The sequence below is a fragment of the Ranitomeya imitator genome, chromosome 1, assembly GCF_032444005.1.
Source record: "Ranitomeya imitator isolate aRanImi1 chromosome 1, aRanImi1.pri, whole genome shotgun sequence".
In the NCBI taxonomy this organism is placed as follows: Eukaryota; Metazoa; Chordata; class Amphibia; order Anura; family Dendrobatidae; genus Ranitomeya; species Ranitomeya imitator.
In genome coordinates, this window is record NC_091282.1 from 630,079,422 (window position 1) to 630,095,535 (window position 16,114).

At 46.5% G+C, this 16,114-nt stretch overlaps 1 protein-coding gene across 1 annotated transcript in view; it reads right to left on the reverse strand.

Moving 5' to 3' along the window:
• Positions 1-16,114, reverse strand: part of ZC3H6 (zinc finger CCCH-type containing 6) — a 103,659-nt gene that overhangs the window by 64,870 nt on the left and 22,675 nt on the right. Inside the window, exon 4 of the mRNA XM_069726908.1 lies at positions 9,819-10,035. Within this exon, the coding sequence (XP_069583009.1) occupies positions 9,819-10,035 (217 nt within the window). The remainder of the gene's footprint in view (positions 1-9,818; positions 10,036-16,114) is intronic.

Sequence of the window (16,114 nt, forward strand, 5' to 3'; positions counted from 1 at the left end):
AAGTGTGCCTTTGATCGCCGACACAAGAGCAACAAAGAAATCACTGCTGGCACCATTGTTTATATCAAGAATCAATGTCGTATTCATCGCATGGGTTCAAAGATAGCACCACGCTGGGTTGGACCCTACTTAGTTGTGGAATCCTTAACCAAGGGACGAGTAAAACTTAAGAACAATAAGACTGGCAAGATACTAAGCAACACCTACCATGCCAACAACCTTAAAGGGCCACTGTCACCCCCTCCAGCCGTTATAAACTAAAAGAGCCACCTTGTGCAGCAGTAATGCTGCATTCTAACAAGGTGGCTCTTTTAGTTTTTGGTTCATGTATTGGGAATCCCAGCCCCGCAGTGTGTTATGCATTATGCACAGTGCGGGGCAGGGATTCCTAGGCAGGGCGGCCGCACACGCGCAGTCTGCAAGCCTGGCTGGGACGTCAGACGGCCAGAGCTTACTGCGCCTGCACAACACAGTAGTACACAGCGCAGGCACCGGTTTTGAAGCGAAAACAGCGCGGAGGGGGTGGCGCCGAAAGCCCCTGAAGATTTGAGTGATGGCAGAGTAGCGGTTCAAGCTGGGGAGTGAGGACCGGCCTTCCCTGGACAAAGATAGGTATTTTGGATAAGTTTCAAAACGCTTTATTTTTGGAATACATGAACCAAAAACTAAAAGAGCCACTTTGTTAGAATGCAGCATTACTGCTGCACAAGGTGGCTATTTTAGTTTATAACGGCTGGAGGGGGTGACAGTGGCCCTTTAAGATTTACCAGGATGAAGAGACTTCTCTACCATCCCAGTCCCCTGATGACTGTCCCAGTGACTCTGCCACACAGAAGCACCAGCAAACCAAGACTTTCAACCCACTACCAAGTTCAGGAAGGAAGTATCTTACAACCACTCTTGACCTTACGCTTAATAGGGTTGTGTACTTTGGAGGCACAAGAGATCTTGGACAACCATGCCGTACATATAAAACCAAAGGTGATGGGAACTGCTATTTTCGGGCTATCAGCTATTTCCTGACAGGAACAGAGGACAACTACTCCCTTCTCAGAGCTAAAGTCATCCACCACATGAAAACTGACTTGTCCAAAAAACTACAGGGCTACTGTAATCAAGATGTGAATGAATATGTGAACACCTCTGGCATCTCTCGTGATGGAGTCTGCGCAACTGATGCTGAAATCATGGCCACAGCAAATCTGTTGAGTTGTGACATCGTCATCCACACCAAAGTTGGTGACACCATGGATTGGTTGACCTATCCCGCAAGCTTCAGTCTGCAGTCAACAACAGAACATACACTTTATCTTGAAAACAATCATGATCATTTTAATATTGTTATCAGTGTTTACTAATCATTTTAATGTTGTTATCAGTGATTACCTTTGAACGTTTGTGCTATGTGCACACGATGCGGATTTTGCTGCGGATCCACAGCGTTTCCGCAGCTGCGGATCCACAGCAGTTTCCCCTGCGTTTACAGTTCAATGTAAACGTATGGGGAAAAAAACCACTGTGCACATGCTGCTGAAAAAAATGTGCGGAAACGCAGCGGTTTATAATCCACAGCATGTCACTTCTTTTCTGCGGATTTACAACTGCCCTTATGGAAAACCGCAGTTGCAAATCCGCAGTGGAAACCGCAGGAAAACCGCGGTAAATCCACGTGTGCACATAGCCTTATATTGTAGTGTCCTCACCAGCCATGTGTACGATTATCAGCCGAAAGCCTCTCTGGAACCAATAATCGCCCCATGTAAAAGTACCTTTATAAGTTGAAGTTTCAGAATGTTATAACTTTTATTATATCCTGAACAGTTTTTTATACACACAAACACTAAAATGTTGAAAAATTATGTAATTCTTGAGTATATCACTCAATGGTGCTCATAAACGTGAAAAATCTGATCTTTAATATGCTTTAATCTTTAATATACTCAAGAACGGGGCCACAGACATCACACAGGGGGTCCCAAACAGCGCACATGGGATCCCAGACAGTGAACTGGGGGCAGAGACAGCACACAGGGGGCCCTGCGCGCTGTCTCTTCCCCCCTTGCACACTGTCACTTCCCCCTCCCTTGTGCACTGTCTCTGCCCCTCTGTGTGCTGCCTGGGTCCCCGTTCACTGTCTCTTCCTCCTTGCACGCTGTCTCTTCCCCCTCCCTTGTGCACTGTCTCTGCCACTCCGTGTGCTGCCTGGGGCCCCTGTGTGCTGCCTGGTGCCCCATTCGCTGTCTCTGCCCCATGCGCTGCCTGGGGCCCCTGTGTGCTGCCTGGTACCTCGTGTGCTGCCTGGTACCTCATGTGCTGCCTGGTACCTCGTGTGCTGCATGGGTCCCTGTGCGCTGCCTGGGGACCTGTGCACTGCCTGGGGCCCTTTACATTGCCTGGGGCCCTTGTGCGCTGCCTTGGGCCCCTTTCCACTGCCTGGGCCCCTGTGCGCTGCTTGGGGCCCCTGTGCGCTCATGGGGCCCCTGGGTGCTGCCTGGGGCCCCTGGGTGCTGCCTGGGGCCCCTGGGTGCTGCCTGGGGCCCCTGGGTGCTGCCTGGGGCCCCTGGGTGCTGCCTGGGGCCCCTGGGTGCTGCCTGGGGCCCCGTTATTAAGAATGTCACTCAATGGTTCTCAAAAGACTGAAAAATCTGATCTACAGCAGCTGGGGTATATTCTAACCTGGAGGGGTATAAACTGGACTAGTTCAATTTGTACCCCGGGTATAGTTTGGGCTAGGCCAGAATATACCCGGGGTATAATCTGGCCCAGAGGGGTATAAACTGGACTTGTCCAATTTATACCCCGGGGTATAGTTTGGGCTAGGCCAGAATATACCCGGGATATAATCTGGCCTAGGCCACTTTAACCCCGGGCATATTCTGGGCGGGGGGTTAACCTGGCCTGTTACACCGGGAATCACTCCTTCTACCACACACTTCCTACAAACTCATCTTTTTGGGGACAGTTTTGGGTTGAATCTCTGAAATTATTCATTTGGGAAAAAGACTAAATAAACTGCAAACATTTTAAAACTCTTTTCAGTTTTACAGGTCCAACCAATCAAGATACATATCTTTGTAAAAATTAACCATTATGATCGGCATTAGAAACAGGGATTTTTGTGTACTCATAGTAAAATCGTTTTCTCTGAGCCACTCATTGGGAGACACAGGGCCATGGGTGTTATGCTGCCTGCCACTAGGAAGACACTAAGAAAACTTGAACAAAATATACATGAATATTGTAGTGCTTCACAAAGTTATGCAGGCTGGACCAAGTCGCAGCATTGCAAACTTTTTGTGCCGTCGCCTGATGCCAAATGGCCCAAGAAGCCCTCACTGACCGAGTGGAGTGTGCCTTAATCACCGCTGGGATAGGCTTGCCTCTGACACGGTAAGACTCTTGCATCGCCGAGCGAAACCACCTGGCTATTGTAGCCTTAGAAGCGGGTAGACCTTTCCTGAGCCTCCCGGAAGCACAAACAGGGCATCCAACTTGCGGAAAGGCACCGTCTGTGAGACGTACCTTCTAAGAGCTTTCACCACATCGAGTACAATACAATGGACAGGTGCTGGAAAAAATGAAGTTAAGACAATGTCCTCATTTAGGTGGAAGGAAGAGACGGCCTTAGGAAGGACGGAGACGTCCTCAAGACTACCTTGTGTTGGTGGAAAATGAGCAACGGAGTTCGGCAGGATAGAGCCGCTAACTCCGAGACCCGTCTGATGGGCGTTACCGCCACTAGAAGAGTTACCTTCCAAGAAAGCAAGGTTAGCGATAGGACCAAATTAAGATCCCATGATTCCAACGGCATTTTATAGGGAGGAACCATGTGGGACACTCCTTGAATGAAGGTCTTCACATGCAATCTGGTCGTTATCCTGCGTTGGAATATGACGGATAAAGCAGAAATCTGGCATTTCAGAGAACGAAGCGCTAGACCTGACGAGAACAGTCTGGAGAAATTCCAAAATGGAAGGGATTGAAAACACGAGGGAGAAACGTCCACGGTCCTTGCACCATGAGAAAAAAGTCTTCCAAACACAATTATAAATGTGCATTCACGCGTGCTTCTGAGCTCTAATCATGGTGGAAACCACCTGCTGGGGAAAAACTGGCTTGGGCTAGAACCCAGGATTCAACGGTCAAGCCGTTAAAGACAAAGCCCCTGAGTTCTGGTGGTAAATCGGGCCCTGGGAAAGCAGGTCGGAACGATCTGGCAACCTCCAATGAACGTCGGCGACGAGTTGTACCAGTTCTGCGTACCACGCTCGCCGGGGCCAATCTGGCGCGACCAGAATCACTAGAATCCCCTCGGCTCTGATCTTCCTGATGACCCTCGGAAGTAATAGGAGCGGGGGAAACACATAAGGAAGGTGACACTGATGCCACAGGAGAACCAGTACGTTCACCCCGATGGCTACCGGATAGCGAGAGTGGGCTATGAACTGTGGAACCTGTGCATTTAGCCTTGAGGCCATCAGATTGACATCCAGCATCCCCCAGCGATGGCAAATCTGCTGAAAAACTTCCGGATGAAGAGACCATTCTCCCGAGGCGAGACCCTGATGGCTGAGAAAATCTGACGCCCAATTTTCTACTCCCAGGATAGGGACTGCTGAGATGATCAAGTGATTCCTCTCGGCCCATCGGAGAATGTGAGTTACTTTGAGATTCGCAAGCTTGCTGCAGGTTTCCCCCTGATGGTTGATGTACGCCACGGCCGTGGCATTGCCTGATTGATTCCGGATGGGGCAACCTGCTAGAAGATGATGAAACCGCCAAAGGGCCAACCTTATTGCTCATATTTCTAAGAGATTGGTCAAAAGACACGATTCCAGAGCAGACCAGTGACCCTGGGCCGTGTGATGATGGAAGACGGCTCCCCAACCTAGGAGACTGGCGTCGGTGGTGACCACAGTCAACGTACTGGGAGAAAGGATTTTCCCTGATCCAGAGAAGACCTCACCGTCCATCATCTGAGGGTCTGTCTGACCCGCTGAGACAGCCGGACCCGACGGTCCAGAGACACCGGGTTCCTGTCCCAGGCTGTCAGAAGCGCATGCTGCAGGGGACGGAGATGTAGCTGGGCGAATGGAACCACCTCCATTGCCACGCCCATCTTGCCTAGCACGGTCATCCCGAACCGAATGGAGTGAAGGACAGATAGGGAGAGCATCCGGGCACCTTGTTGTAGCGCCATGACTTTTACTGGAGGAAGGATCACCAACCCTGGAAAGAGTCTAGGATCATGTCTATGAAGGGTATCTGCTGAGCTGGTACCGGCGACAATCTGTCTAAGTTGATCATCCAACCCAGGCGAGAAAGAATATCCACAGTGATGATTACACAGACTGCACATGCCCGAAATGATGGACCTTTGATTAATAAATCGTCTAGGTATGGTAAAACAACCATGCCCCCCAGAATGAAGAATGGACATGACCGCCGCCATGACCTTGGTGAACACCCTGGAGGCGGTAGAGAGGCCGAAGGGCAAAGCCGTGACCTGGAAAGTGTTTGTCGTGATTTGCGAAACGTAGGAATTTTTGGTGAGGCGGAAAAAAAATTGGGATATGGAGATAAGCATCCCGGATGTCGATGGATGCGAAAAGGCCGAATGGGCTTTCGCTGGGGAAGAAATTTACTTTTCCCTCCAGTAGCATCAGAGATAAGTTGATCTAGTTTCTCTCCAAATAGGCGACCACTCTAGTAATGTAGAAAGGTTAGGGACTTTTTTTTAAGCGGAATCCGCACGCCACTCTCTGAGCCATAATCCCCTCCTAATGGTGATGGCATTTCTGGCTGCCACGCAGCGCAATTGGCTGCGTCTAGTGAAGCGTGTACCACGTAATCGCCAGCCCGGGAAATCTGATTAGCTAGAGGGAGGGAGGTTACTTTCTTGAATGAATTTAGGAGGGATCTCTGCCCAAGCGGCAATAGTTTTAGCCACCCATGTCGCAGCAAAGGATGGAGAAAGAGCATTACTGGAGGCTTCAAAGACTGACTGAGCAAGATTTCTAATCTGTTGGTCAGTGAGATTTTTAATTGATGAGCCGTCAGATAGGGATGAGAGTTTCTGATGATAGGTGCGATATGGGAGTATCTACTGAAGGGGACTCTATCCAGCTCTTCCTTAGATCACGAGCAAAGGGATATCTTGTTTCAAGGGGCTTCTGACAAGTGAAACGTTTGTCCGGCCGATTCCTATATTTCTGAACAGTGCCTGTAAACTCAGGGTGATTGACAAACAACCTATGGCAACGTTTACCTTTTTGATGGACACCGCATGATCCGGTATAGCGGAAAAGTCTTCCTCCACCCTCAGAGTCTTGTTGACTGCCTCAATTAGGGTATCTATGGTGTCCTGATACTCTTGCGAGTCCGTGTCTATGGTCCTTCGGCCCTTCGTTTCGTGAAGGAAAAAACGTAAAAATATAAAAAATTTAAAAAGTAAAATAATAAGGTTGGGGTCTGAATCCAAGACTCAAGTGCCTTCTACAGACACTTCGCAAGAACTGGTTCGATTACAGCCAGCATGAGGGTGTATACTGCAGAGGAGGAGCTAATTTTGTTCAAGTTTTCTTAGCGTCCTCCTAGTGGCAGGCAGCATAACACCCATGGTTCTGTGTCCCCCAGTTAGGCGAAGGAGAAATCATGTTTATTTCTCAACAAAAACAGTAACTTTTGGGGTATATTCCCACGGTCAGTAAACGCTGCGGGTTGGGACGCTGTGTACATCCGCAGCGTCAAACCCGCTGCGGCCGGATGTTACAGCATAGTGGATGGGATTTCAAGAAATCCCATCTCCACTACGTGTTCAGAAAAGCCCCAGGCATCTCTGCGTAAACGGACATGCGGCGCGTCTTTCCAGACCGCAGCATGTCTATTTACGATGTGGAGACGTTTAGTCTCCGCGACGTAAATTTCCCATTCATTATCATTAGATGCGGTAAATCCGTATCATTTTTACAGTCACATGCGTATTAAGCATCATGCTCTCTCCCGCACCTGAAATCCGCTGCCTCGGGGTAACTCGATTCTGCTCTGCCCTTCAAACCGCACGTCCAAACTCTTGCCACCTCCTGTCGTCTCCAACTCAAAAATATTGACAGAATCCGTCCCTTCCTCAGCCCACAATCTACTAAAACTCTTGTGCATGCCCTCATCATCTCCCGCCTCGATTACTGCAACACCCTCCTCTGTGGCCTCCCCGCCAACTCCCTTGCACCACTCCAGTCTGTCCTCAACTCTGCTGCTCGGAAAATCCACCTCTCTCCTCGCTACTCCCCTGCTTCACCCCTGTGCAAATCCCTCCACTGGCTCCCAATTCCCCCACGAATCCAGTTCAAACTACTAACACTGATCTACAAAGCCATCCACAATCTGTCCCCTCCCTATATCTCTAAACTAATCTCCCACTATCTTCCCTCACGCAATCTTCGATCCTCCCAAGACCTCCTTCTCTCCTCCACACTTATTCGTTTCTCATACAACCGCCTCCAAGATTTCTCCCAAATATCCCCCATCCTCTGGAACGCCACGCCTCAACATGTCCGATTATCCACCACCCTCGGATCCTTCAAGGGAACTTGTCACCCCCAAAATCGATGGTGAGGTAAGCTCACCGTCATCAGGGGCTTATCTACAGCATTCTGTAATGCTGTAGCTAAGCCCCTGATGTAATCTGTAAGAGGAGAAAAAGAAGTTATATTATACTCACCCAGGGGCGGTCCCACTGCGGTCTGGTCAAATGGGTGTCTCAGGTCCGCTCCGGCGCCTCCCATCTTCATTCCATAACGTCCTCTTCTGGTCTTCACGCCGCGCAAGCGTACTTTGTCTGCCCTGTTGAGGGCAGAGCAAAGTACTGCAGTGTGCAGGCGCCGGGCCTCTCTGACCTTTCCGGCGCCTGCGCACTGCAGTACTTTCCTCTGCCCTCAACAGGGCTGACAAAGTACGCCTGTGCAGAAGCCGCAGCGTGAAGACCAGAAGAGGAAAGCTAGTCAATGACATGCCAGTTCTTCAACCTGCTGAAGATCATCTAGACCTTCCAGCACTATTTCTAGAATATAATTTGGCATGTTTCTGCTCTAGAAGTTTGCAGGCGCCGTTCCGGAAACCCGTGTTGAGAGATGTGGAATCAAAAAAGATGCACTTCACATTGTCAGTAATATTCCAGGTCACTGCTGCATCACAAACAGCATTAGCGCAAGCTTCACCTGTTTCTTTGGTATGCTTTGTGCCTCCAAGCTTCTGATCAATGCCAACTGCTGAGACCAATGGGAAGACGTTCTACACAGTTTTCCTGCCGCTGATGTCTTCTAACAGCTTTCCATCCCAGTGAGTTGTTAAAAGGTACAGTTGGCTGAAACTCCTGTTTCAGGTTTACAGCCATTGTCTGACTTCCTTTTTTTCCTTCTCTACGAACTGATGAAAAATTTATATTGAAATCTGCAGGATCATGTTCAATTTACAGAAGGGTTTGTGTTCGAATTGATGCTGCATTTTTGTCACCAACTTTGGCCATGTCAATTCTTGCTGACATTTTGTCATTTACCATACTGACTCTTCCTTTATAGGCTCATTTTGCTGGGACAGTACCTATGTTTCATCGTCTTCCATATCTATATACTTCTTCAGATGACGACTGCAACACCATCTTTTAATCTCGAGCACTTCTTTCTTGCCTCTCTTTCTTGATTCTTTTCTTGCAATTTGCTTTCTTCAAAATGTCTTTGCTTTTTCTCAATTTGTCAATACTTCCCATTTTTTAAATGGCGTCCAGTTTGTCTCTGAGCTAGCAAAAACTCCTTGCTTTCAGTATTCTTGTCATATCCATAGCCCTAACAAGCGCGATCCATTCTTCCTCCGTCTTCAGACTATCAGAACGTTTAGTCTTTAACAGTAAAGAATGAAAGAAATAAAAATGAGAAAAAAAATGTAATCTGACTTAGGGGCTGATTGGGAGATTGGGTTAAGATTCACAGAAACTGAGCTAGATATTAGATTTTTTTTTATTCTCTGACAGGACAGCTTTCGGACATAGTATATCTCTCTCCTCTCCCAGAACAACTACAAGGAGAGAAGAGAGAGGCACAGCCCATGTGCTGCCATATTTATCAAATATTGGGGCTTTTGATCACTGATAGGGTCTATCACAGAAATGAAAAGCCATCATTAAATGAAAAAAAATCCCAGCGTTTGCCAGGAGGTAGATCTTGGCGGGTGCACTGGGCATGAGACGGTCATTTTGTTTCAGAAGAAGGAGGAAGTGGGGGGATGGCATCACCAATAGTATGGTACTGGGAAAGGGGCTCATGGACACCATTTTTCTCTCCTCTGACATGTTACATCATGTCAGAGGAGAGAAATGATTTTTTAGCTGAATCAGTTTTTTTTTTTTTTTTACGATCGCCGTTATTCATTTCATAACAGTGATCACAAGATCGAGGACCGGAAAAACAAGTCCGATCATATTTTCCGGGATCTCAGCTGCCCCCAGTAGCTTAGCTGAAACCCTGGAGAGTTTACGACCATGGGTGGCGCTATGCACATATTTCCTCATTGCCATTTTAAAACGGCGATGATGGAATAAGGCCCCTTAGCGCCCACTGTTTTAATGCATATCGGTGGATTTAAGTGTTAATGATTTACTTAAATAGGAACTGAATCACATTGAATCACATAAATCACATTGCCCACCAAAGCCAAGAGCTATGTTGTCAACTGGACCTGGCAAGTGTCATGATGTATTACACTAGCTCTCTGCGGCACATGGACTTCACAGAATAGACTAATAGGTGCTTGCAAGCAGCAGTTACCTGTCGTCATCCCTTTCATGACGGCCTTTTTATAAGCTGCTTCGGTCATATCGGGGTTCTCTTTTGCCTGCCTGTAGTGTTTCAGCTGTTCGGCAAAATCCTCCTCCTCCTCGTCATTGTAATTGCCATCGCTGTAGTTGCTGTAGCTGTCGTAGTCCGGTGGAGTTTTCTTGCTATGCGAAAATTTTGAGGAGCTCATGTAACTGCCGTGTCCGTGCTGTGAGAAAAGAGGAGAAATTGAGCAATACATACTTTTGTATTTTATTTTTTAATTTCATTACTTACATTTTATTAATATTTTTAATTGGGGAAAAAAGTGGTTGACTCAGATTTTTATATTTTTACTTTTTTCCATTTTTTTTTTTTTTTAACTAAAGCAAATATCCGTTTTTTTCTTCCCTTCCTCCAAGAGACATAATTTTTTTATTTTTCCGTCCGCATAACTGCATGAGAGCTTATTTTTGAGGGACAAGTTGTACTTTTGAATGACACCATTCCTTTTATCATGTGATGCACTTTGCACTTGGAATTTTTTCCCCACATTAGAGAAATAGCAAAAAAACGCAATTCCACAAATGTTTTTAGAATTCTTCATTTATCACATTCACTATATGGTAAAACTGACATGGCAATATGATTCACCAGGTCAGTACAATTACGCAGATACCAAACATGAGTATTTTTTTATTTAAGTGGTGATAAAATTGGAAACCTGTAATTTTTTTTCCTTTTAAAGCCATTTTCTGGGGCTGGGTGAGGGCCTATTTTTGGCACCCTGAGATGATGTTTTATTGATACCATTTTGGGGTAGAGATAATAATTAGTCATGAGTGAGAGTGCTCATTACTCGGGTTTTCCAAGCATGCTTGGGTGGTCTCCGAGTATGACTTGCTGCTGCTTGACAGCTTGAATACATGTGGAGATTGCCTGTTTGTTAGGGAATCCCCACATGTATTCAGCAGTGTCTAGTAGCCGCAAATCATGCAACTGTGGTAACTCAAACAATCTCCGAGCATGCCATAAATACTCGGAGACCACCCGAGCATGCTCGGAAAACCCGAGTAACGGGCACACTCGCTCATCACTAATAATGATTTGCTCACCTCTGTGATGCAGTTACCCCTGTTACAAGTAGGGGGCGCTGCATGGCCTCCCCAGAATATGCATGGAGGCGTATTGAGGCCATAGGAATGCATGGCAGTCGCAGGCATAACTATGGTGATGAGACAAAGTCCGGCATTATTGTGAATGGCCGGTATGTGTCTCGCAAAGGAAGATACTCTGCACTGTCAGCCTGCAGTAAGGATGTTCTGGGACCTGTAGTCCCACAAGTAATTGTGTTGTTTTAGAGGGAGCTCGCAGGGCTAGTTCCGAGAGCTGGGCGGGTCGAACTAGCCGCACGCACACCACCCATCTATGGGAGTGCTTACAAGTATGTAATATGACCAGGGTGTGGGTCACATGGTTCCTGTGCATGGTTCCTGTGCATGGACATGAATGGTTCTTGGCTGGAAGGTCCTGTGAGAAGAAAGGCCTGGGTGTTGGGAGGTCCAGTGTGGACTGGATCCCTAAAGAGCACCAGGTGAGGTCGTAGATCCTGGACGGCTTGTGTGCTGGACGGCACCAGGTGGGGACGGACGTCCTGAACAGCACACGCAGTGGCCTGTGTTGGAAATTCTGGGAGTAGGACTACCTGAAGAGCACATGGGAAGGCAGGTATGCAGAGTCTGTGATGGCACTGCATTGGGGGAGCTACAGCCCGTCTGAGGGTCTGGACTGTCACGTGGCCTAGTGAACAAGGCATTGTCTGGGACAGTGATGCCAGTTCGGCAGTTCCCCAGGAGAGAGGACTGACAAGGAGTCAGCAGGTGGAGCAGGAGCTCCCATAAGGTACCTCCACAGACTGTTGGTGCTTATTGTGTTCTATGTACTAATGAAATGTGCGGCATGCGGTCACCCATTGCAGCTGGACAAAGTAAGGTCCAGCATGTTTAGTGTCTGCGAGATTAAGCCGTATACTATGAAGTGCTAAGGACTATGTGAGGTCTGTGATATGTAACATGGCCTACAGTGGTTTATGCCGAGTGTATAATAAACCACATGGACTGTTTATGTGAAAAATCGTGCCTGTCTATGTTTATCCTGCTGCCAAGCGAGTTTTCCCCAATCCGCTAGTGAGCGCTATCTCACACCTCTTTACAGATTTTATTCCAAAGTCATGGCAAACAAAAAAAATCTGAAGTTTCGATTTTATTTTCTACGTTGTTTACAGATCAGAATAATGTACCTTATTTTCCGGCGTATAAGATGACTTTTTAACCCCTAAAAAATGTCCCAAAAGTAGGGGGTCGTCTTATACGCCGGGTACGGGTGCACGGAGCGATTCTGGATGGTTCCCAGGGTCTGAAGGAGAGGAGACTCTCCTTCAGGCCCTGGGATCCATATTAATGTAAAAATTAAGAATAAAAAATATGGATATACTCACCCCTCCGACGGATCCTGGCTCTCAGCGCTGCAAGCGCCTGCCTCTGTTCCTAAGAATGCAGTGGGTGAAGGACCTTCGATGACGTCGCGATCAGGTGACCGGTCACCTGACCGCTCACGTGACCGCAACGTCATCGAAGGTCCTTCACTCTCTGCATTCTCAGGAACGGAGTCAGACGCTCGCAGTGCTGGGAGCCAGGGTCCGTCGGAGGGGTGAGTATATCCATATTTTTTATTCTTTATTTTTACATGAATATGGATCCCAGGGCCTGAAGGAGAGTCTCCTCTCCTCCAGATCCTGGGAACCACACGCCGTATAAGATGACTGGGCGTATAAGATGACCCCCATCTTATACGGCAGGTATATCCCAAATTCCGTATTTTATATGGAAAAGTTGGGGGTCGTCTTACACGCCCAGTCATCTTATACACCAGAAAATACGGTACTTTATATTTTGATAGATCTTTTTTTATGGATGTCGCGATACCAAATATGTGAAATTTTTTATGAATTTATTTTTAAAGAGGCAAAAGGGGGATAATTTAAACTTATACTTTTTTGCATATTTTGAAAAACATTTTTTTTTTTCACTTTTTACAGTATTTGCTAGTCCCCTTAGGAGACTTCAAGCTGCGATTGTTTGATTGCTGGAGACCACTGCAAAATGTTCAGTTTGTCTGATTTTTCTTCTCTATATAGGTAGATTTTTTAGTAAAATGTAAATTGTTCATTTATTCTATAAACTTCTGACAACATGTCTCCGAATTTCCAAGCAATACATTTTTTATTTTACCATGATTTTTAATAACAGCTTTCATGCGTCTTGGCATGCTTGCCACCAGTCTTTCACACTGCTCATGGAGCAAAAATGTAAGCAGTTCTTCTTTGTTTGATGGCTTGTGACTATCCATCATCCTGTTGATTACATTCCAGAGGTTTTCAGTGGGGTTCAGGTCTGGAGATTGGGCTGCCCACAACAGAGTTTTGATGTGGTAGTCTCTTAAAGCCAGAGCTGTATAGCTAAAATGATGACCTATGAATGCCGATTACAGTCTGTTTTTCAAACCCTTAATGACCAGTAAAGTCTGCCCAAGAGAGACCAGAGACTCTACCGCCAAGGTCCTCGGGTTCCAAAGACAAGAGCTGGTAACAGTGGGATTGAGATGGAACATCTAAAGGTTCACGTCAGAAGTGTCCCAGCAATGACAGAGCTGACTGAACATCTCTGTGAAAAAAAACAAATTCTTCCAGATCTAGAGTTTCTCAGCTGAGAAAGTCTGTGGCCTAATTTTACATGCCAGAAATGTAGAGTCGGAACGTGGACCTCCAGCTTAGGGGCTCCTGGTGCGACTCTGATTGTTCAGGTGTACTACCATAGTAGAGTTTTCTGTCTGTACTGGAAGCAGATGGTCACTGAAAAGGGTGACTCAGTGGAAAAAAGTTGGAAAAATAGCACTTAGTCCCAGAAGGTTGATTCCTCCAGACATCAGACAGCAAGAACGAGGTGATGGATAAACATTGGTACTTAGCCAGAAAGACTGGCATCGGTCAATAACACCTGCCATTGAGGAAGGATCTGCAGGAGGCAGAGCTGGGGCTTTTAACCACCAAAGAAAGGTCTCTGTGGACTTAAGAAGACAGATGTAATCCTGACTTTTCCAAATAGTCACAATGGAATGCTGTAGGGGCGTGTGTGAAAATGGACTAATGGTATAGTTTCTAAGACTAAGATCTTCATGCACAAATGGACGGGCATGAAGTCTCCTTCTGAAACAAGGTGCTCACCAACAAAAGGAGAGCTTGTCCGGTGTTAGATAAACCAGGTATCTGAGGTCATGCTCAGTGTGACAATAATGTATAATATGACTTTTAGTTTTCCGTGTTAGCACACATGCTGTGGGCTCTGACCCCCCTTCTTTCTTTGCTTCTGCCTGTTGGGGTGTGCGCGCGCGTGTGTGTGTGTGTGTGTGTGTGTGTGTGTGTGTGAATCCCAAACCTCTCATTGCCTCCCACCAAAAGAATGCTTATTGCCCCTGTAGCTGGGTAGACAATCCTCCCAGCTAGTACCAGCTGAAATTGGTCTAGTCTCTCTCTCAAAAGACATGAGGTTCTTTGTTCTATTATAGTAAGATATTGGGCCACCGATTTGGGCTAGAAAAATAAGGAGTACATATTGCAAATTTCCATCGGTAGATCTGTCAACCACTGTAAGCGCTAGCAGCTAAACACAATGAGTACAAAGAGTGAATTTCTCCGGAACCATGTGGTACAACTAGGATGAATTTGGTATCATTAGAAAGCCAATTTCAATATAAGATGAGGGAGGTGTGTGCCTTGACTCTGCTAGATACGCGAGCCAAGTTATGAGAATTATAAGTACTGCTGGTAAAATTTGTAACTTTGAGGAGAGGAGAGAATGCAGGTAAACCAGCCCCTTTAGTGATGTTACAAGCCTGCAGGTATAAGTTACTGCACTCAACCCAGCCTTCATTCTTGCCTGGGATTGCACTACAGAAAGACCTCCTGATGCACTGGGATATTTGGCTCCGCCTACCAGCATGTTTAGCTGAAATGATCTAAGCAAATGTGAGTTTTATCTTTCTTTAATCCATGTTTTTTTTTTTATAATTGCTGTACATACTTTAAATTGTCTCCTATTGTAACATCTTTAAAAACCTTTATATGCCTAATCTTTTGGAGTAAACTATAAAACTACTAGTTCGTATTCTTCATGTTCTATGCAAATTTTTCATGTGCCTGAAGTTAACTACGCTACTAAATTGGGTTGGCTCTGAACCCCTCTGTGGAGAAATCTGAGCTGGTGGCAGCGAAGTGTGTTCTGGGCTAGGTGGGTGCCATTGGCATCGACGGAATAGGGTTTTGTCTGGCTGCGGCCTGAGCATTTATAATTCCCTCTCTGCAGCGTGCCCACTAGCCAGTCCACAGTGAAGCGGCCCATCCGGCGACTAATTATCCCAGGTGTAGTTCCCTAACTAACCTGAGGGTAAGGGGGACGCCGGAGAGCTGCAAGTTCTGAAGCGGAAATGGAAAGCAGGATATACATAAATCCCTGCAGCTCATAATTTTGTAGCAGCAGTAGGATAACTAAAATAAGCCCCTGCGGTAAATTGATAGGTCAATAGCCTTGTTTGTGTTTTCATCACATTGTAGCAGTGGAGGGATAACTAAGATAAGCCCCCTGCACATGTAATAGCCGTGTGCTGGCCAAAGGTCACCCCCGATTCGTGACATATTGGTGGCAGTACGGTGGGATTCGTGACACTCAGACAATCTAGTTGCGGAATAGCGTCAGACATGACTTCTATCAATTGGGGATCCAACACCAGTCTTCAGTGTTTTGAAGATGAGAAAAATGTTAATCTCTGGATGAGACCTTTATGTAAAGATTGTCCAGATAAGGACAGATTGTCACCGTGTGAGCATGGAGAAGTGCCATCATGGGAGCGAGCGAGCATCTCGCAGGGCGTATACTTAAGGTGCTGTGTCTCCCTAAGTCCTTGTTTCCATAAGCGCTGTCTAACAATACAGCTATGAAGATGGGAATAACCCTTTAATGTTAGCACAAAGAATTAGAAGATCATCAAATCTAACACATAAAACATTCCTACCAAGATGACAACAAAATCCATCAGGAGTTAACTTTGTCATCACTGGGAGCCCAACGATCACAATAACTGGGGTTCTGAAAATCCATTCATAGTCCATGGTACTGATCAACACAGCCGAAAGCTGCTCTCGGCTGCCTCCATCAGTTCTACAGGCTTGGAAAAATGAGCAAAACTGACATCCT